This window comes from Poecilia mexicana, unplaced genomic scaffold (genome assembly GCF_051168715.1).
Source record: "Poecilia mexicana isolate PSO_F unplaced genomic scaffold, ASM5116871v1 scaffold_22, whole genome shotgun sequence".
NCBI lineage: Eukaryota > Metazoa > Chordata > Actinopteri > Cyprinodontiformes > Poeciliidae > Poecilia > Poecilia mexicana.
In genome coordinates this window covers 25,647,572-25,668,975 of record NW_028263391.1, presented here as the reverse complement: position 1 = coordinate 25,668,975, position 21,404 = coordinate 25,647,572, and the positions used below count along the sequence as shown (strand labels likewise).

At 46.4% G+C, this 21,404-nt stretch overlaps 3 protein-coding genes across 4 annotated transcripts; all 3 read right to left on the bottom strand.

The window, feature by feature from the left end:
* Positions 1-102: 102 nt before the first annotated feature.
* LOC106907857 (alcohol dehydrogenase 1-like) lies at positions 103-6,863 on the bottom strand. Of its 2 annotated transcripts, none has more exons than XM_088002803.1 (10): positions 6,332-6,863; positions 5,804-6,041; positions 2,854-2,955; positions 2,623-2,764; positions 2,183-2,270; positions 1,863-2,082; positions 980-1,240; positions 776-908; positions 509-647; positions 103-351 (listed from the first exon to the last, which is right to left on the bottom strand). In XM_088002803.1, exons 2-10 carry the CDS (start codon positions 5,819-5,821, stop codon positions 330-332), a joined length of 1,125 nt encoding a protein of 374 aa, XP_087858929.1. In that variant the 5' UTR covers positions 5,822-6,041; positions 6,332-6,863; the 3' UTR covers positions 103-329. The 2 variants fall into 2 exon arrangements, with proteins under 2 accessions (XP_087858929.1, XP_087858928.1); XM_088002802.1 differs by having other exon boundaries at positions 103-435; positions 6,332-6,465.
* A 410-nt stretch (positions 6,864-7,273) lies between these two features.
* LOC106907859 (alcohol dehydrogenase 1-like) lies at positions 7,274-10,681 on the bottom strand. The gene is made up of 9 exons (XM_014973741.2): positions 10,593-10,681; positions 9,256-9,357; positions 9,003-9,144; positions 8,849-8,933; positions 8,534-8,753; positions 8,192-8,452; positions 7,991-8,123; positions 7,481-7,619; positions 7,274-7,392 (listed from the first exon to the last, which is right to left on the bottom strand). The coding sequence occupies exons 1-9, from the start codon at positions 10,608-10,610 to the stop codon at positions 7,359-7,361; spliced, it is 1,134 nt and encodes a 377-aa protein (XP_014829227.2). The 5' UTR covers positions 10,611-10,681; the 3' UTR covers positions 7,274-7,358.
* Positions 10,682-14,938: 4,257 nt separating this feature from the next.
* On the bottom strand, positions 14,939-20,758 carry LOC106907858 (alcohol dehydrogenase 1). Its single transcript, XM_014973739.2, has 9 exons — positions 20,653-20,758; positions 19,897-19,998; positions 19,034-19,175; positions 18,373-18,460; positions 18,070-18,289; positions 17,727-17,987; positions 17,525-17,657; positions 15,210-15,348; positions 14,939-15,121 (listed from the first exon to the last, which is right to left on the bottom strand). Exons 1-9 carry the CDS (start codon positions 20,668-20,670, stop codon positions 15,091-15,093), a joined length of 1,134 nt encoding a protein of 377 aa, XP_014829225.1. The 5' UTR covers positions 20,671-20,758; the 3' UTR covers positions 14,939-15,090.
* Between the last annotated feature and the right edge of the window lie 646 nt (positions 20,759-21,404).

Genomic DNA, 21,404 nt, shown 5'->3' with positions numbered 1-21,404 from the left:
ATGCAGCATTTTCCATATTACTTTATCAAGCCTTTTATTTTTATTGCCAACTGTGGCAGGATCAATCCTCCATATATGAAAATTCCAACTCAAACACATAAATTCAATGTTTCATCTTTTTAATGTGCAATCATTCACTGGAAAACGGTTCATTTCCGGTGTATTATTGATTAATGTGATCATTTCTTCTGAGATGTTTCTGCGTCTCCATCCCAGCTCTGACTCAAGCTGAGAAACACTCAGGGTTTCCTCTGGCTGCTTGATGCAGGTAATCTGTACGTTTCCTGTGCCTCCCTGAAACAGTGGCACAGTGAGGCTGACGGACCTCGTCATGTTCCAGCAGACGGAGCGCTGAGGATAAAAACCCAGAATAAAACCAAACATCAGAACCGGCTCCGGTTCTACTCAGGAGAAACCTTCATGACGACCCGGACGCTGTGGAGCAAACACAGGAATAACTGAGCAGCTGCTGCTGTGTGAGCATGTTGGCGATGAACCGGGTCGGTACCATTGGGAGTTCCGCATCAGCTCTATGGCGTCGTTGACCTGCTCCAGCGCCATGTTGTGGCTGATGAACTCGTCCAGCTTCACCTTCTTCTCCAGGAAGGCTCTCACCATCCCCGCCACGCCGTCTTTAGCTTTAAACCCTGAGGCGGAGAATCCGGTCCAAACGGATCAGAACATTTGAAGCTGACTGTAATCTGGTGAAAGACTCGTGTACAGCTGCTGTCATCAGCATGACCGCCAGCAGAACCAGAACCAGAGACAGGCTCACCTCCAAACATGGAGCCCTTCCAGGTCCGCCCGCAGATCAGGTGGCGCGGTCGGATGGCGATGTCGAACATGTCGGTCCAGCCGACCACCACGCTGACGCCCCAGGCCTCCATGCTGGACTCCAAGGCGCTGCGCTGGACGGACCAGCAGAACACGGTCAGCCCGGTTCCGCTCTCCAGACTAACACAGAGCATCGGTCCCTCACCATGACCTCCACGTTCCCCACGCACTCCAGGGAGAAGTCCACCCCTCCTCCGGTCATGCCAGAGATCACCTCATGGACGGGCTGGCTGTGGTCTTTTGGGTTCAGGAAGTCGGTGGCGCCCAACTCTTTGGCCTTCTCTGCTTTGTCCGGGTTGATGTCGACGGCGATGATCCTGCTGGCTCCTGCCGCCTTGCAGCCCATGACGGCAGCCAGGCCCACGGCTCCCAGACCGAACACGGCGCAGCTGGAGCCCGCTTCCACCTGGACACACACGGAAACAAAGTAATCCCAAACTTCTGCCATCTGGGACCGGATTAAACAGAACAGAGTTAATCTCATGGTCTGTTATTGGACAAAACATTAAAACTGAATGTGTTAGCTTAGCAAATGCTAACAGCTTATGCCGCCAGCCTTATGCTAAACATATTATTTAGTGTAAGCTAATGGTAAAGTACTATACAACGTATTATTTAGCTTAAGCAAACACTAAGGTACAATACTAGCACAATATTTGGCAGAAGCTAAAGCTACATGCTGATATCCAGGATGTGTCCAGAGCGTCGCATCATTATCACTATTAAAGTCTTGACTCACTTCAAAGTAAAAGCATGACTCTACATACTTTAAGAGTTAGATGTTCCAGTTTAACTCTTTAAAACCAAGAAACAAGAAAGTTTTATTTTCCAACGAATAACACTTCTTAACTAATGTCAAACTTTATTTAACTGAAAGTTTTACAAACGGCTGAATTAATTAGTACTTTAGAATTTACCTGGAAAATGTAATTTAGGGGAAGCTAAGTGCGCTAAGTAAAACGTTCTCTGCGCTGTTAGCGGACTAGTGGCAGTGCGGCCCCGGCTCTCGGGTCCCTGTGGCGTCCCACCTTGGCGGTGTTCACCGCGGCTCCGTAGCCGGTGCAGATCCCGCAGCCCAGCAGGCAGACCTTGTCCAGAGGAGCCGCGGGGTCGATCTTGGTCACAGCGATCTGGTTGATGACGGTGTACTCAGAGAAGGTGCTGGTTCCCATGAACTGGTGGATCCTCTTCCCCTTACAGGTGAACCTGGATTCCACTCCGGCCATAATTTCTTGACGAATTCTGGTCCTGATCAAGATAGTTAATGAGATAAAGAGCTGTGTTTGTCCTTTACTGGGAAAATGCCACCAGAAAAGGCTGAGGATGGAGCGCAGCAGGCCAGTCTCACCATGCTCTCTCACACTGGTTGGTCCTCGGACTCTTACAGAACCGACATTCCTTACACTGGCAGAGGAAAAGAGGAATCGCCTTGTCTCCTGGGAGACCAAAAGGAGACACTAAATATTTACTCTGAAGCTATACGTTTAGGTACAAGCTAAATATTTAATTTGTGTACTAAATATTTAGCTTGCAAACTTAACATTTAGTTAGGAACTATGATATAGTAATGAATGATTGACATGGTGACAAACGAGACGCATTCTTATCCTCTTCTGACAATCTAAATGACCCAAATTATCGATATTAATTTGCGACTCTACGTTTTACATGGCGTCTCCTAGAAGGATGGCGGGTTCTGGGCAGAGTTGAGGCAGCAGCAGGTGACCTGTTGACTGGTTGGTTAGAGTCTCATAACATCAGCTTCCTGTCCACCATGTTTGGACTGACCGGGCTGAAACTCGGTGACTCCAGGTCCGACACTCTCCACGATGCCGGCGCCCTCGTGGCCCAGGACCGTGGGGAAGCCGTCTTCGGTCATGCTCTCCAGCAGGTGGTACAGGTCCGAGTGGCACACCGAGGTCGCCACTATCTGTGCCAGGAAGTAACCATGACAACGGCCATGTCAGGGGGCTTCAGCCTTACCAATGTCCTTCTGATGACAGAAGAGGCGACTCCCACCTTGATGCGGACCTCACCGGCCTGCGGAGGAGCCACCTCGATCTCCTCGATGGTGGCCGGCGTGTTGGGCGCCCAGGACACCGCCGCCCTGCATCTGATGACCTGACAGCCCAACAGAACAGTCCGTTATTATGCATCATCACTGAGATCCTGCGCAGAATGAGCTGCTGATTGTAAAGACGGTTTGGGTGGTTTAGCCTGTCAGAGAACAAATGGAGGTTCATTTTTCAGGCATATTTTAATCATACTTTTTATTCATTTATAAATGTTTTTAGTTTAAAACCAAATATTTAGTTAGCTAGCTAAAAAAAACTAAATATGTAGCTTGCAATATTTTGTTATGGATTTCAATATTTATTTAGTTAGTTAACTAAAAGTTTAACTTGTTCACTATTTAGTTAGAAAGCTAAATATACATCACCAAACTACATAAATTAACTCCAAACAGTTTTTAGCTCAAAGCTAATTTAGTTTGGAGCTAGTTAGCTAACTAAAAGTTTTGTTTGCAAACTAAATCAATTAAACTAAATTTTTAGCTATCACTCATATTCACTTGCGGTAACCGGAAGTGGACTACCAAAATAAAAGCTGGCTCTCACCACTGTTTTTTATTATTATTAATTTTTCATTGTTTCATGCAGGCGGCTCTCAGAGGAGAGGCCTCAGCTCCAGGTTTGGATGCAGCTTCCCAGAATCTCCCAGTGATCCTCTTCCTCCCCATCGTCTTCTTCACCGTCTCCTCATCTTTTATATACATAAACTATAGGAATATTTTTTCATGATTCCCCAAACATTGGCTGAATATCTGCTTGTATGTTATTGTTATAAATACATTTTTATGAAAAACAGTTTGACATTTATTTTTGTAAGATTTGAGTTTAAAGCTCTGACTACATACAGGTTGATACAAATTAAATATGAAATAATTATTTTAATGTTTCTTGCTTATAAATGCAGAGCTAAGAAATAATGGAAAGCATCAACTCACAAGTTGTTCATTATTTACTTATAACTCATCAGTTTCAACTGACTGATTAGATGTTATCAGTTATAAGTAAATAGTGTCATGAAGGGGACAAAGGTTTTCATTTCATATTGGACAGTCATACTTATAAAAGACTGAAAATTTATTGTGAGGTGTTAAACCACAGAAGATGACAAGGAGCCGGTAACATTTTCATAACACCAACTGATGTGCAAGATTATTATTTTTTTTAGATTAAAGTTCAAATTCTGAGATTAAAGTCAGAATGATGACCTGTTTTCTTTCCAAAATCTTCTTCCATATGCAAACATTTATTTAGTTTTTAATAATCTAATTGGCACATTATTTCGAACATTTCCTACCTGGTACATTTTTACATTTTTGGATAACCTTTTCTGCATGCTTGTTCATGACATACCGGATTATAATTGGTGTGTTATTCAGAAAGGAAAAACTAAAGGGTTTAAATGACGGGCAGAATGTTCTAGTCACGGTTTGAGCGTCTTTTTAAATCAGAGCAGATTAAAGGTTGGTAGAAATTGGGCGGACTAGCCCTTTAGCCATTTACTGAACCGGAAGCTGCATTTAGCCATTAGCTTCACATAGTAAACAAAGTAGGAGTTTAAGGCTTTCTGTGTGAAGGTGTCATGACCAAATTATTTACATGCTGATTTGGCAATGGGCTCTTTGCACCTCAGCTTCCGCGTTCGGTGTAAAGCGGCTCGATTGTTTCCGATCCAATACAAATATCATTTACATCAGGTGCTTTCAGGGCTTGGTACATCGATCCGAAGCCCCAACAAGTCAGCTGGAGAAAGGTTTTAAGATGTTCGCCTCGTTACACATTCACTGACACGAAGGTGAGTTTTACTTAAACTTTGTGGCTAACATTAACGTTAGCTTATGCTAGTAGGCAATATTCTCGGACATTGTTCTTGTAAAATGTGCTATTTAAGTATCTAAACATTCTAACGGACAATGTATTTACCTTATTTTCAAGTATATCATGTGTGTTTATTGTCGTTAGTGTCACAGACTAACGGGGTTCGGTTCCGGTTCGGACTTTTTACTTCCGAAGCCTGACGGAGCTCAACAAGCCTCATAGCTCGACAGTAGCGCAGCTCTGGTGTCAGAGATCTGGTTCAGCTGTTCAGGTTCAAAGTTGCTGCTTTTAGAAAAATATGACCGTGTTGCTTCATGTCTCCGTGTTATTTCGTTTTATTACCTTTGCATGTTTCTTGTTCAGAGCTCAGATAGGACGGTGTTTACAGCAGGATGTACAGGCGGATCAGTTGCTCGGCTGTCTGGCTCTGGTCTGCTCTCGTTCCCATAAACTCTTTCAGGCTGAATATAGAAGTGATTCCATGGAAATAACTCAGGGAGGCTCCTTTATTTACCATCCGTATCCCCGGTAGTTTTAGGCTGATCCGGAGTGAAGTGAAGGCTGCAAACTTTGCTGTGCGGCGTTAGCTGGTAGCGACAGATATTTACAAGCCAACTTCTTAATTCAGGATCGCTTGGAAATTAATGAAAACTTAAAAGCCCATTATATTAGGAAGACAACAATGTTAATAGTATTGTTTTTTTTGCATCTGAAATACGACTTGGTCTTTTCTACCAGTCATGGTAACTCAAAGCGGAAAAAAGTGAGCCGCATTGGCTCCTGGAGATGTGACGTCAACGCTGTAGGCGCAAAGAGCCTGCACAGAGACAACTTCCGGTTCAGACCGCTTGTCAAAAATGAAATAATAAAAATCGAAACTGACAGCTCGTTATCCATGTTTTCCCTTTGGTGCACTAAATGGGAATCGGAATACGAGCCGAGCTGAGCCGTTATCCGACCTCCGCTTTTGGTTTAATAAACGACAAAACGAGTCTATAGTTTTTTCACTTTTCATGTCAAACGAAAAAACGACCAGCCTGAAAATACGCGGACCGTTCAGGTGGTTGTGTGGTTCCTCTCACCTTCCCAGCTGTGGACATGATTGGTTGATCCCAGAGATTTAGCAGCGGAGGAACAGAGGATCCGTACAGCCTGGCTCACGAGCAGGGACTTTAACCTGCAGCTGCCATGCGGGTCCGGTCCGGTCCGGGCGGGTCCGGTCCGGGAGGGGCGGGTCGGTGCGGGTCGGTTCCGGTCCGGGCGGGTCCGGTCCGGTCCGGTCCGGGCGGGGCGGGGCGGGTCTCACCTTCACACGAGACGCTGCAGCAGAAAGAGGAAGAAAAAGTCCTTTAAGGAAAACGTGCTCCAGTCACTGGTGAAAATCAGCTGAGTTTGTTTAAAACCAGAATGAAACGAGAAATAAGATCCGGAAGTCATGAAGCGATCAGATTAAAGCTTTTAGTGAGACTCAGACAGCAGAACGATAATAATTATAAAGATGATAACCAGACGGGCTCCTGAGCCGCTGCAGCAAACAGTATCTAACCCGGAGAGGTCAGACTTTCATAACATTAGATTATTAAAGTCATCACGTGATTCCTTAAACAAACCATTTCATTTGATCTGCTGGTTGAATCTTTATTTTCCCTCAGGAACGAAGCCGTTATAAAACAATAAATCTTGTTTATGTGAAGGATTTTAAATGAGTTTTTAGCTCCATCCTTCTCTCCACTGATCAACCAGAGGATTTAATTTACTTTGCTGCTTATCAAGTTTGAAGAAATGAACTTTGGCTTGAGAGAGTAAAGTGACTGTAAATGATTTATTTCTGAGCCAGGTGAAAGTTTATCTCTGCTTTATGACAGCCTTGGGCCGGCCCAAGGTAGAAGCAAACTTTGTGACTACTGACGAGAAACTGGTTGGAAAAACTTCACAGCTGGAAAGTCATGTTGATAAATTTCTGATTTAAACATAATTTAGACATTTCTGCAGCTGTGGAAATATTGTTACACATTAACAGCAGTTTTCAATATTAAAGTATAACAGAGTATTAGGGCAAGACTAAGAAACAAATATGAGAATTAAGTCATAATCTTACAAGTATAAAGTTGTATAATAGTCATATTAAGAAAAAGTAGAATAAATTTGTAATGAGTAAAAAGTCAGACTGCTGGAAAAAGTCAAACAAGAATTAAGTGATAAAATTTCAAGAATAAAGTTTTACGACAGAAAGTCCAAATAATACGAGTTTTATTATAATAAAGCCGTAAAAATAAAAGAAAAAGTCACAAGAAATAATTGAACTCAATAATCAAACTAATAAACCAAAATTAAAAGAAGAATGTTTAGTTTTACTTTATCATCAGTTTGACAAAGATCACATTTCATCATTTAGGATTCATCAGATTGTTATCAGACTGAACTGCTGACATGATTATTATTTAGAAGATTTGTCTGAAGATAAAACGAGACAAAACGAGAAATCAGCTTCTAGATACGTTCTGCAAAAGATTAAACTAGAACTAGAAACATAGAGTCAGTCTAAGGCAGAATCCAGGTCAGCTGTTTATTTTGTAACGTCAGCAGGAGGATCTGTGGGTCAGGACGGAAACGTTCCTGGACAGACGCTCGATGACGTCACTGAGGAGAAACGCTCAGCACGGCCCGGATGCTGCAGAGACACAGGAACATCCAGTCAGGACAGTTTGACCCAGGAAGTGAATATCTGGCATTAACCTGAGCAGGAGTTCGTGTCGTACCACCGGCCGTTCTTCATCAGCTCCACGGCTTCGTTGATCTGCTCCAGCCTCAGGTTGTGGGTGATGAACTCGTCCACCATCAGCTTCCTGTCCAGGTAAGCTTTGACCATCTGAGCAACGCCGTCCTTCCCTTTAAACCCTGCAGCAGAGGAAGCATCATCAGGTACTGTCCCTTTAAGAACAGGGCTGTGTCCAGACTGAAATATACGGGGGGCTGAGCATGACGAAAATTAACCAAAATAAATCTGAAACCACATATTTACAGACACCTTTAAACCTCCAAACTTTTTCAACAAAATGATTTATTGTTGCTAAGCGCTAAAATAATTAGAGAAATTCTGCATTAAATTGTTTCTAATGCAGAGTCATTAAAACAGTGATGATGTCATGGCTTCAGGAGCTTCTGATTGGTTAATCAGTGTCTCCTGATGTGAGGAGCGGTTTACCGTTAGCTAATGCTAAAGCTAACTCCAGAAGCTGCTGGTTCTGATGCTGAGATTCATTTCTCACCTCCAAACAGAGTTCCCGTCCATTTCCGTCCAGTCATGAGATGGATGGGCGGGGCGCTGAAGTTCTCCATGTCGGTCCAGCCGGCGATCACGCTGACCCCCCAGCCGGGGGCGCATGACTCCAAGGCGCTGCGCTGCATGTAAACACATCACTCATCAGTCTGCCCTCGGCATTCACACACCGTGAGACCCTGACCCTCACCATGACCTCCACATTCCCGATGCATTCGAAGGAAAAGTCCACTCCGCCGCCGGTCATCTCCTGCAGCAGCTGCTGGATGGGTCTGCTGTGGTCGTTGGGGTTCACCACATCAGTGGCTCCCAACACCTTGGCTTTCTCAAACTTGTCCGGGTTGATGTCGACGGCGATGATCCTGCTGGCTCCTGTCGCCTTGCAGCCCATGACGGCAGCCAGGCCCACGGCTCCCAGACCGAACACGGCGCAGCTGGAGCCCGCTTCCACCTGGAGGCCATGGATTAAAGCCGTTGACGGTTTCCCTCTCTAACCTGAGTGGTCTGGACAGTGAGGGTCGTGTTTGGGCACCTTGGCGGTATTGACGGCCGCTCCGTAGCCGGTGCAGATGGCGCAGCCGATCAGACAGACTCTGTCCAGCGGCGCCGCCGGGTCGATCTTGGCCGCAGACATCTCCTTCACCACGGTGAACTCAGAGAAGCTGCTGGTTCCCAGGAACTGCAGCAGCTTCCTGCCCTTGCAGCTGATCCTGGAGCGCTCAAAGCTCCGCTCATCAATTTTTCCGGCCGACCTGAACACAACATATGATCCATTAGTTTCATATCGATCTATAAACTAATAAAAGCACCAGTAAGATCTGGAAATGACAGGGAGACGAGCGGACACCCGTTGACGCAGAGGTTGGTCTTGGGACTCTTGCAGAGGCAGCATTCCCGACACTGAGGCATGAACAGCGGGATCACCGTGTCTCCTGGACCACAAATATGTCAGATTCAGCAGAGTTAAAGCAGAACCAGGCGGTCCGGCTGGTTCTACTGACCCGGCTGGAACTCTGTGACCCCGGGTCCGATGCTCTCCACCACACCGGCTGCTTCATGGCCAAAAACCACCGGGAACGCTGTCTGATTCGAACATTTGGACAGGAAGTACAGATCCGACTGACACACTCCTGTTGCCACGATCTGCAGAGGAAACGACACAATGACAGTAACGACAGTCAGAGTTCAACAGGAGCTTTGATGGCTCAGATGATTCCAGCTTTATTATTCACATTTTGCTTCATTTGCTCTGACCTTGATCCGGATCTCCTTCTCCTGAGGCGGCGCCACCTCAACCTCTTCGATCACCAGAGGCTGGTTGAACTCCCAGGCTACTGCTGCCTTGCACCTGATGACCTGCAGACGGGCAAAAACCTCTGAACCTCACAGCCGTTAGCAGCATCAGCAGCTAGCGCTGAATCTCTTTGGATGATCCAAATAAACTAGTTAGTAAACTTTGACTGTTGCAGGAAGCCTTAAACTAATTTATTAAATATCTGAGGGTTTCTCTGGGATGATTTCAACACTTCATATCCTGTAAATATCCATCCATCTTCCAGCCTTATCCCATCAGGGAGGCAGGTCACCAGTTCATCGCCAGGGCAACACAGAGACAATCAGGGGACACACACACACACACACACACACACACACACACACACACACACACACACACACACCTTGGGAGAATTTGGAGAGGCCAATAAACCTGACAGTCATGTTTTTGGACTGTGGGAGGAAGAACCCACCAAGCACAGGGGAAACATGCTAACTCCATGCTAACTCCATGCTAACTCCATCCAGAAAGCCCCAGGCTGGGAATCGAACCCAGGACCGTCTTGCTGCAAGGCAACAGAGCTGCCAGCTGCTCCACTGTGCAGCCTCCTGTAAACATGTAACTTAAAAATATAACATTTACTTTTGCTTAGAAAGGAAGGTAAACTCATGATCCTGCCCTTGAATCTTTCCTCACTAATTGTTTATTTTGCTTTTGTTTTTGTCCGTTTTTATGTCAGATTTATGATTTGAAGTGATTTCACTGAAAGTCGATTAGTTTGTCTCCCTGTTAACATGAAGGACGCTGCAGCTCTTTTCGTTTTCCTTTATGAAGAACTGAAGAGGCTGCAACAATTTCAGCTTTATAAGAGGCAAAGTAAAACTGAACTAAATACAGAATTTACACATTTTAGTGCAAAATTCAAGGTTAATTAAAGATTCCCCTGAATGGGAAGTTGGCTCATTTGCTACAAAATTAGATGGAAAATCTACTTTCCAAACATCTAGTGCAGTAACACCAGGAACATGAGATAAACTCTTACACAACCTGCAGGTTAACGTCGGCTCATCAGAGCAAATATTAGCTTTATGCTGCAGCATTCTGCAGTGAGATCATTTCACTGGATGCAGATTTTAGCTTTTTTACTTCTGCATTTTGTTGCAGGATTTCTCACTTTGCTACTTTAAAAAAAACATCTTAAATGGTTTTAAATGTTTTATCCAAACATTGCATTATGTAACAAAACGGGATGAAAACTTTGACTCAGACTGAAGAATTAAAACTAGTTGTCAAAAAGACATGAGGTCCTGTTTACCTGTCCAGCTGTGGCCATCTGTCCTGCTGAGTGTCGAAATGTCAGCGGCTCTGGTGGAAGCTGGGACTTTAACCTGCTCAGGTCAGACGGTTTACCGCTGATACATTGTAAACAAAAGGTTTAAAGGTTTTTGGATAAAGTCCAACTGACCCGGCTGGACCTAAAGATACAACATTTACTTTTGCTTAAAAAAGAAGGTAAACTCAGAAGGGAGTCGATCAGAGCTGGAGGCCTTCAGGCAACAATTTCATTTCTCATCAGATATAATCTGACATTTCTCTGTTCTCCATAAAACCCACAGGCTGCATCAAACCAGAGAGGATTTGGACAATATTTCAATTTAAAACACTTTGTTTGTCCCCAAATGAAAGTATTGGATCAGCGTTGCTGTAGTTTTAGATTATTGAGAGTTTTATTTCACCGGAGAGCTTTTTGTGGTCTTAGAACGAAAACAGGTTGGAGGATAAATTAATCGCTTTTTGTTGAAGAGGAGTTATCATGTCAGTTATTATTTGTGTTATTGGCTGCTTTGCATCAGAAGGAAATGTGTCGAGTTAAATGAACCGAGTCGACCTGACCTGGAAAGTCAGGGAGGAATTCAGATTTGGAAAAATGTGGAAGTAACAGATGAAATGTTCCAGGATCATCCAGGATCGTGTGGACGATCCTGGACGATCCTGGATGATCCTGGACGATCCTGGATGATCCTGGATTATCACTGGGCGATCCTGGACGATCCTGGATGATCCTGGATTATCACTGGGCGATCCTGGACGATCCTGGATGATCCTGGATTATCACTGGGCGATCCTGGACGATCCTGGATGATCCTGGACGATCCTGGACGATCCTGGATTATCACTGGGCGATCCTGGACGATCCTGGACGATCCTGGATGATCCTGGATTATCACTGGGCGATCCTGGACGATCCTGGATGATCCTGGATTATCACTGGGCGATCCTGGACGATCCTGGATGATCCTGGATTATCACTGGGCGATCCTGGACGATCCTGGATGATCCTGGACGATCCTGGACGATCCTGGATTATCACTGGGCGATCCTGGACGATCCTGGATGATCCTGGATGATCCTGGATTATCACTGGGCGATCCTGGACGATCCTGGACGATCCTGGATGATCCTGGACGATCCTGGATGATCCTGGATTATCACTGGGCGATCCTGGACGATCCTGGATGATCCTGGATTATCACTGGGCGATCCTGGACGATCCTGGACGATCCTGGATGATCCTGGATGATCCTGGATTATCACTGGGCGATCCTGGACGATCCTGGATGATCCTGGATTATCACTGGGCGATCCTGGACGATCCTGGATTATCACTGGGCGATCCTGGACGATCCTGGATGATCACTGGGCGATCCTGGACGATCCTGGATGATCCTGGATGATCCTGGACGATCCTGGATGATCCTGGATTATCACTGGGCGATCCTGGACGATCCTGGATGATCCTGGATTATCACTGGGCGATCCTGGACGATCCTGGATGATCCTGGATGATCCTGGATTATCACTGGGCGATCCTGGACGATCCTGGATGATCCTGGACGATCCTGGATTATCACTGGGCGATCCTGGACGATCCTGGATGATCCTGGATGATCCTGGACGATCCTGGACGATCTTGCGCGTTCTCCCAAGAGTTCACTACGACACAAATCCAGAGATCTGCATCAGACAGACTGGTTGTGGACAGACTAGCCTATAAAAACGCCTCGATCTCTCGGTTTTTGAGAAATGTGTGAATGTGTGACATGAAGGTGCATTTAGAACATCGGCCCAAATAAAGCAAACATGAACGCGTCCAGTGTGATGATTTGATCTATTAGACAGTTTTTCACTCCAAAACATGAATTGTTGGCAGTTGTCAAATTTGAAACCTCTAAAATAAAAGAGCAGAAAATAATAAAAGAGCTGCTGGGATGACCTTTGACCCCGCCCAGATGGTGTGAAGCTAAAATAATATCTCTGATGGACGTCTCCCCTCCATGCATGAAGTTTTATTCACTTTCCTAAGCACAAATATTCATGCATATTGTGTGGATTTACTATTCTCAGCAAAACGAGATTTAATCTGCAGAATTCAGCTAAATCAGAACAAACTGACTTTATTATGAATCCTTTATTCTGATTCACACTGAGACTGTAATCCAAAAAGATTTTCACATTAAAATTTTCATTGTAAGGTTTTTCTGTTGCAGGTTTGATGCCTACAGCCTCCTGAACCCGCGACGGTTCTGCTGAGGAGAAACACTCAGCACGGTCCGGATGCTGCAGAATAACAGAAAAAAGTCACAATCAGGAGATTTTCACCCATGAAAATGAATATTTATGGCGTTATTATCAGCAGGGCTTCATTGAGCTGCTCCAGCCTCAGGTTGTGGGTGATGAACTCATCCACCATCAGCTTCCTGTCCAGGTAAGCTTCCTGTCCAGGTAAGCTTCCTGTCCAGGTAAGCTTTGACCATCTGAGGAACGCCGTCCTTCCCCTTGAAGCATGAAGGCAGGAACAGTTCAGCAGTCAGCTACAGACTGGAGGATTTCTCTGCTGTTTTCCCCTGACAGTCCGGTAAACTCTGCTGGAGTTTACCGGACTCCGGCACCTCCAGCTGCTGTGGTTCTGAGTCACACCAACCTGTTCCCCTCCTGGCCTGTGGGGGCGCTGCACCAAGAACCACTGAAGGAAACGACAGGAAACCTCTGAAGACACTGAGAGCAACTTCCTTCTTCACCAGATGGAAACAAGATGGAGGCGTCAGATTTTAGTGGTTGGAGGATTTCTCTTTAGGCTAAAGACCAGGAGCCATTTCTGCTGCTAGCACTAGGCTAACACGTTAGCTTTGGTTGGATTTAGCCAGAATGCCCTGTGCTGCAGTTCACTTCCTGCCTTTGGAGCGGTCTCTGGTCTGCTTGGCGTTCGCATTCAAACCAAACCAGAGTTCACTTCAACCAAACTGAGGTTTGGAGGACCAGAGTTAGTTCATTTTCTAATCAGGGTTTGATTATGCATTCAGAGCTCCATCAAACAAACCGGACTTTCTACATAGATGGACTGGAGTTGGACTAAAGCGGACTGGACAGGGCTGATGGGAACTCAGCCTTTGACTGGTGCGTGGATTACGGCTCACCTCCGAACAGCGCTCCCTTCTGGGTCATGAGCTGAATCGGTTGAGCGCTGATGTCTCAGATGGTCGTCCAGCCAGTGATCACTCTGTATTGACAGCCGATCAGACAGACTCTGTCCAGCGGCGCCGCCGGGTCGATCTTGGCCACAGACATCTCCTTCACCACGGTGAACTCAGAGAAGCTGCTGGTTCCCAGGAACTGCAGCAGCTTCCTGCCCCTGCAGCTGATCCTGGAGTCTTCAAAGCCGTCCACATCTAATCTCGCCAGAATCCCGAGGAGAACATGAATTCATTTCTGCAGCCTAATGAACACATGATGATGCAATGAAGGGAAACCGACAAGCTCCGTAAGCGCTGACACACATGTTGGTCTTGGGACTCTTGCAGAAGCGGCATTCCCGACGCCGAGGCATTGGGAATGCCTCGGCAATGGACATATTTAATCTGTGCTCAACACAGTCAGGTTTAGCCTGAGGAACCAGGCGGTCCGGCTGGTTCTACTGACCCGGCTGGAACTCCGTGACCCCGGGTCCGATGCTCTCCACCACACCGGTGCCACTTCAGGCCACTGAATCCATCCGTCCATCATCCATGTCCCTTTTACTTCTAAAGGTTTTTTCATGTTTCTGCTCATTTGTCTCTGATTTCTTGTCGAGTGTTTTTTAGAGCCAGATTTCTTTCTGCTTCGATGTTTCCTGGATGTTCCTCTGATAAAACGCTGCCTGTGTTGTTGCTTCAGATGTTAACCTCAGCAGACGGGAACAACGAGCTTCCTGTTGTGTTTCAGGTCCTCTCTGCTGTTTTAGCCGACATCTGTCTGGTTGTTTCTTGTCAATCAGCTGCAATTACTTGTTAACATCAACATGCTACACAAAGACTTATTAGCAGAAGGAAAGTCATGTAGGTTCATAATGACCTTTTCTAAACGACAACTAAGAGCTACCTGGACCAGAAAGCGTCTTTTGTTGCTCAGGAAGGGAAACAGGAGAACTGTGGATCATTTGTCTGCTGAAGAGTGATGTGTCGTTATTTACTTAATATTCTATGCATCTAAACAGAATCTATGTGAAAGTGATGAAGGGTTCTGATGCTGCTGCTGGACAAATGAGAGAACTGATGTGGAACAAATTTAGATAAGGAAAAATAGCTGACAAAGAACAACTCTTATCAGCTTTAACACATACAACACTCAGGGTAAATGATTTTATTTGCTCCAAATGTTTCATGACCCCAGATGTGATCATCATGCAGGACAGACGAACCAGGAACTGCAGCTGAACAAAAGCCAAACGCCCAGCCAGGCTCTGGGGAGGGGAACATTTTGAAAGGAGCTTTGTTGACTCAAGGAGAAACTCTCAGGACCGTCCGGATGCTGTGCAGCAAAAAGAGGAGAGATGAGAAGAAAAACTGGAAGGTTTGCACAACGGAAGAGCTTCTATCTGGTGTTACTTAGAACGTACCACTGGCCATGCTTCATCAGCTCCACGGCTTCATTGACTTTCTCCAGAGTCATGCTGTGAGTGATGAACTCATCCAGCTTCACCTTCCTGTCCAGGTAGGCCTTCACCATCTCAGGAACACCGTCCTTACTCTTGAACCCTGAGGCACATGAAACAAACATGAAACAAACAAACCGATCCAGATCCATGAACTGATCCAGACCCATGAACTGATCCAGACCCATGAACCGATTCAGATCACCGATCCAGATCCATGAACCGATTTAGACCCATGAACCGATTCAGATCACCGATCCAGATCCATGAACCGATTCAGACCCATGAACCGATTCAGACCCATGGACCGATTCAGATCCATGAACCGATTCAGATCCATGAACCGATCCAGACACATGAACCAATCCAGACTCATGAACCGATCCAGACTCATGAACCGATCCAGATCCATGAACCGATTCAGACCCATGAACCGATTCAGATCCATGAACCGATTCAGATCCATGAACCAATTCAGATCACCGATCCAGATCCATGAACCGATCCAGACCCATGAACCGATCCAGCTCACCGATCCAGATCCATGAACCGATCCAGACCCATGAACCGATCCAGACTCATGAACCGATCCAGATCCATGAACCGATCCAGACCCATGAACCGATCCAGACTCAAGAACCGATCCAGACCCATGAACCGATCCAGACTCAAGAACCGATCCAGACCCATGAACCGATCCAGACACATGAACCGATCCAGCTCACCGATCCAGATCCATGAACCGATCCAGATCACCGATCCAGATCCATGAACCGATCCAGACCCATGAACCGATCCAGACTCATGAACCGATCCAGATCCATGAACCGATCCAGACCCATGAACCGATCCAGACTCATGAACCGATTCAGATCCATGAACCGATCCAGATCCATGAACCGATCCAGACACATGAACCGATCCAGATCCATGAACCGATCCAGATCCATGAACCGATCCAGATCCATGAACCGATCCAGACACATGAACCGATCCAGATCCATGAACCGATCCAGACACATAAACCGATCCAGATCACCGATCCAGATCCATGAACCGATCCAGACTCATGAACCGATCCAGATCCATGAACCAATTCAGACCCATGAACCGATTCAGATCCATGAACCGATTCAGATCCATGAACCGATCCAGACCCATGAACCGATCCAGACTCATGAACCGATCCAGACCCATGAACCGATCCAGACACATGAACCGATCCAGATCCATGAACCGATCCAGACTCATGAACCGATCCAGATCCATGAACCGATCCAGACCCATGAACCGATCCAGACTCATGAACCGATCCAGACCCATGAACCGATCCAGACCCATGAACCGATCCAGACTCATGAACCGATCCAGACTCATGAACCGATCCAGACCCATGAACCGATCCAGACACATGAACCGATCCAGATCACCGATCCAGATCCATGAACCAATCCAGACTCATGAACCGATCCAGACTCATGAACCGATCCAGACCCATGAACCGATCCAGACACATGAACCGATCCAGATCACCGATCCAGATCCATGAACCGATCCAGACTCATGAACCGATCCAGATCCATGAACCAATTCAGATCACCGATCCAGACCCATGAACCGATCCAGACACATGAACCGATCCAGATCACCGATCCAGATCCATGAACCGATCCAGACCCATGAACCGATTCAGATCCATGAACCAATTCAGATCACCGATCCAGATCCATGAACCAATTCAGATCCATGAACCGATTCAGATCCATGAACCGATCCAGACTCATGAACCGATTCAGATCCATGAACCGATCCAGATCACCGATCCAGATCCATGAACCGATCCAGACTCATGAACCGATTCAGATCCATGAACCGATCCAGATCCATGAACCGATCCAGATCCATGAACCGATCCAGATCCATGAACCAATTCAGACCCATGAACCGATCCAGATTCATTTAACCTGTCAGTGATCTTAGGGGATCCCGATCCCCTAAGATCCCTTAGGGGATCCCTAAGGGATCTTAGGGGATCCTGACAGGGATCCCCTAAGATCACTGTGACCCCAATGCGGCCTGGTGGGGTCACATTGACTTAGGGGTTTGGATCCCAAACACACATCTCATCTTGGTTTGGACCTGGCAGGTATGCCAGAAGCCTGACATGAAGCCAGGTCAAGGCCAGGATGACTTCAGGACTTCTGCTTCAGTGTCTCAGCGTTTGTTGAGCTCAACTTCCTGTGGTCTTAAAACTCTCGGATCGACTCTTCTGGTCTCACCTCCAAACAGGGTGCCCTTCCATGTACGGCCCGCGATGAGCTGAATGGGTCGGGCGGCAAAATCATGCAGATCTGTCCAGCCGACGAGGACGCTGACACCCCAACCTTTCACACAAGACTCCAGGGCACTGCGCTGCACAGAGGAGCAGAGCACATCAGACACCTGGATTTATTTTCTAAGCTTGTACCAGATGGTCCTCACCATGACTGCAACATTTCCAACACACTCCAGGGAGTAGTCCACTCCTCCATCAGTCATCTCAGCCAGCACCTGGTTGATGGGTCTGCTGTGATCTTTGGGGTTCACAAACTCAGTGGCACCAAACACTTTGGCTTTCTCAAACTTCTCCGGGTTGATGTCAACAGCGATGATCCTTTTGGCTCCTGCAAACTTACAGCCCATGACTGCAGCCAGGCCCACAGCTCCCAGACCGAACACGGCGCAGGTGGAGCCCGCTTCCACCTGCAGGACGACATGCTCACATTAGCTTACTGCATAGGGCCTCGATGTCCACATGGTGCCAAGAAAGACTTTCAAGTTCGACCTTAGCAGTGTTGACTGCTGCGCCGAACCCGGTGCAGACCCCGCAGCCAAGGAGGCAGACTTTATCCAGAGGGGCAGCCGGGTCGATCTTAGCCACTGCAATCTGGTTAAGAACCGTGTACTCAGAGAAGGTGCTGGTCCCCAAAAACTGCAGCAGCTTCTTCCCCTTGCAGCTCAGTCTGGTTTCTTCTAAAGCCATCACATCATAGCGGTCAGCGGCCCTGAGAACAAAAGTCACTGTCTGGCTTTAAACTGTAAAAATATTGAAGATCTGATGAATTCATGAATGAAGAGATCAACCTACCATCCTTTGACACACTGGTTGGTCTTTGGGCTTTTACAAAAGCGACACTCTCGACACTGGGAGATGAACAGAGGAATAACCTTGTCCCCTGAATATTAAAGAAGTCATTTAAAACATTATAATGTAGGACGAAGATGAAATGATGTGACACTTTCTGTGGGCCTGTCTCAGCACCACCAGTCAGGATCAGAGGGGAAACTCTAATTGCTTCAGGCCGTTGAACTTTGCCCTTTAATGTTTGAACTTTGTGAGGAACGTTACGGTTTAATGTTTCCAGCTTTTTATTTTCTTGGTTTCTGAGGAGAAACTGCAGTGAGAACATGAACTGATCCAGGTTGAAGGTTTTATTTTATTTTTGACTAAATGCTAACAGTGGAGTTGGTCAAGTCAAGGTGCTCAGGTTGTCTGGGGGCAGCATCACCCTTCCACCACCGTGCTTCACAGCGGGTACAGATCTGCTGCGTCTGGCTTCCCCCACCTTGGTCTCTACTCCAGTCTCATCTGTCCAGAGGACATTGTCCCAGAAGTCTTGTCCTTCTCCCAGATTTGGGTTTCCAGACTTGCGTCCTGCTGCCGTCTCGTTTCCAGAAAGGGTTTTTCCAGGTGGCATTGACACACAGCGCCAGGAGCAGCAAACAGCTCTGAGTTGGGTTTGACTCACCTGGCTGAAATTCAGTGACGCCGGGCCCAACGCTCTCCACTATGCCAGCTCCCTCATGTCCGAGAACCACCGGGAAGCCATCTTTGTGCATTCCCTCAAACAGGTGGTACAGATCTGTGTGGCAGACGCCTGTGGCCACGATCTGCAAACGGGGAAATCACTCAGCTTAATTCATCACTGAATCTGACTATATTTGCTGTTTGGTGAAGTTGTTAGCCATGCTAACGTCGGATCTAAGCAGCTGATGAAGGGACGATGTTCCAGCTGTACACATGGCGCCACATGGTTTCTATGGGTCTGACCAGTACGGTGACACCAGCCCCTAACTGGGATCTTATCTGGGACAGAACATGAGCGACTCCAGGGGGGCCATTCACCAGGTGGGCGTGAACGTATGAAAATCATGACACATCTATAACCCAGCTGAGGCCCCAAGTCGACCCGCTTTGTTCTATGGAAGTGATTATGGGATGCCATCAGTTTGTAGATGTTTTCTTTCTTCTTCAAATGGAAAGTTTCCAGGTGAGGGCTGGTGTTTCTCGGCAGCAGGAGCTGATAAAAACTGGGCTTTTGTCCAGCAGTAGCTGCTGCAGAGCAGCGGCCAGAGAGGTGGAGGGCCCTGGACAGACCAACCATTTATGGTCAAACTTAGAAATTAATGACTTCTTTCTCTCATGACAGGCTAAAAACCCAAATTATTGCCGTTAATTTTTGATGGTTTAACTGTGAGCAAACAGCACCGACAGGTTCTCTGCTGACCATCAACCTGACTGTCATGTGACTGGACTGAGGGAGGACAACCACCTGCAGAAAGAGCCCAAACTGGGATGTGAAGGTGTGGGTCATGTTTGTGGCCGGCTCACCTTGATGCGGACCTCGTTGGCCTGAGGAGGTGCCACCTCTATCTCCTCGATGACCAGGGGCTTGTTGGGCTCCCAGGCCACCGCCGCCTTGCACCTGATGACCTAAAGCAGGACGGACATCAGCTGGGATTGCTGCTTCTGCTCTTAAATTGTGTCTCAGGAAGGTTCCTGACAAACTGGAACCCAAAGGCTTTCCGGTTAAATTTCAAGAGTCTCTGTTGAGTTTGAGCAGTTCATGTTTAAATCTCACTTTCAGGGGAGAATAAAACCATTTCTGAGAAAAGCAGAAATGAGACAGCTGATCAAAGTTCATGTTTTCCATGGCAAACACCTTCCCTTTAAGACAGTTTAGTTACATTTTATTCCATCATCAGAGTAAAACCCAGAGAAAATGACTATTGTCCTTGTGGATTTTTGTTTAAACATCCCAGATGACATTTTTCCTACTTTTCCCCCTTCGGCCCCTTTCTGTCCTCTGGCTGCTTAACGCCTGCCAATTTCTGCAGTTGCATAAAACTGTCAGGATAATTTGAAACCAAGTCAAAAATCCTCAAACCACAGATGAGTTTCATTGTTTTCTTTTCTCAGCAAATCAGGAAAAATGTTAAGATTTAAAACCTTCAGCAGTTTTATGGAGATTTGTCGACTTTGGTCGCCGATCCCGATTTTGCTTTAATGCAAACCATAAGTTTAACCAACACATGAAACAACTGCAGATGCATGTAGAGGTGCTGTGGAAGTGAAAAGTTAACCTACCTTACCAGCTGTAGCCATTTCTACAGAGTGAAACAGCCAGGAGGTTTGGACCTGCTGCTGGGGGAACAAACAAAGTTTGGTTGAAATCCTGCAGCTGAAGTTATGCAACTGTGCAGTCGGGGGGAGGTTCCCTGGACGGCTGTCAACGTATTGAATCTTTAATCCACCACTGATATAAAAGATAAGAGAAATAAAGCATCATGTATCATTTTGGCACAAATGTGCTGCCTCCCAACTGCTTCTCTTTCCACCTGTTCACCTTTAACCCCACATCACTTTTACTATGGAAATAAAGGGTTTGAAACTATTGCCCGTTTGATCCAGACTGATTAGAATCTCTTCCTACTTTAGCCTGAAATTTTCCTGATTTTAACACAAAAAATACTGACTTTGTTTCCATCCAATTGTCCAGTAGATCACCTTCAGTTTTGAGCGTATTTCCCCATTTAATTTATGTTTATATGTTTCTCATCAGATGTGGAGCAGTGATCTGGACTGCTGCCTTGCAGCAACAAGGTTCTGGGTTCAATCCCAGCCTGGAGTCTGTGAAGGGTTAGCGTTAGCACGGCTTCCTCCCACAGTCCACAAACACGACTGTTAGGTTAGTTAGCTGCTGGAAACGTCCTGTAGGAATGAACGGCTGCCTGGTTGGCCGTCCTGTGACGGACTCCAGTCCAACGCAGACTGGCAACACGAGGCATTCAGATGAAGTCTAGAAAGTTTATGGTCAGCTAAAGTATTTCTGATTTTTC

Coding starts and splice junctions, on each gene's coding strand:
- LOC106907857 (XM_088002802.1), bottom strand. Junction 2,765..2,853: donor CCGGTGAGGTCCGCATCAAG/GTGGGAGTCGCC, acceptor TTCCTGGCACAG/ATAGTGGCGACCTCGGTGTG. Junction 2,271..2,622: donor AGTCACCGAGTTTCAGCCCG/GTCAGTCCAAAC, acceptor TTGGTCTCCCAG/GAGACAAGGCGATTCCTCTT.
- LOC106907859 (XM_014973741.2), bottom strand. Junction 8,934..9,002: donor GGTCACAGAGTTCCAGCCGG/GTCAGTAGAACC, acceptor TTTGTGGTCCAG/GAGACACGGTGATCCCGCTG. Junction 8,754..8,848: donor ACCAACCTCTGCGTCAACGG/GTGTCCGCTCGT, acceptor TGTTGTGTTCAG/GTCGGCCGGAAAAATTGATG.
- LOC106907858 (XM_014973739.2), bottom strand. Junction 17,988..18,069: donor CAGCAGTCAACACTGCTAAG/GTCGAACTTGAA, acceptor GTCGTCCTGCAG/GTGGAAGCGGGCTCCACCTG. Junction 15,122..15,209: donor CTGATGAAGCATGGCCAGTG/GTACGTTCTAAG, acceptor TTTGCTGCACAG/CATCCGGACGGTCCTGAGAG.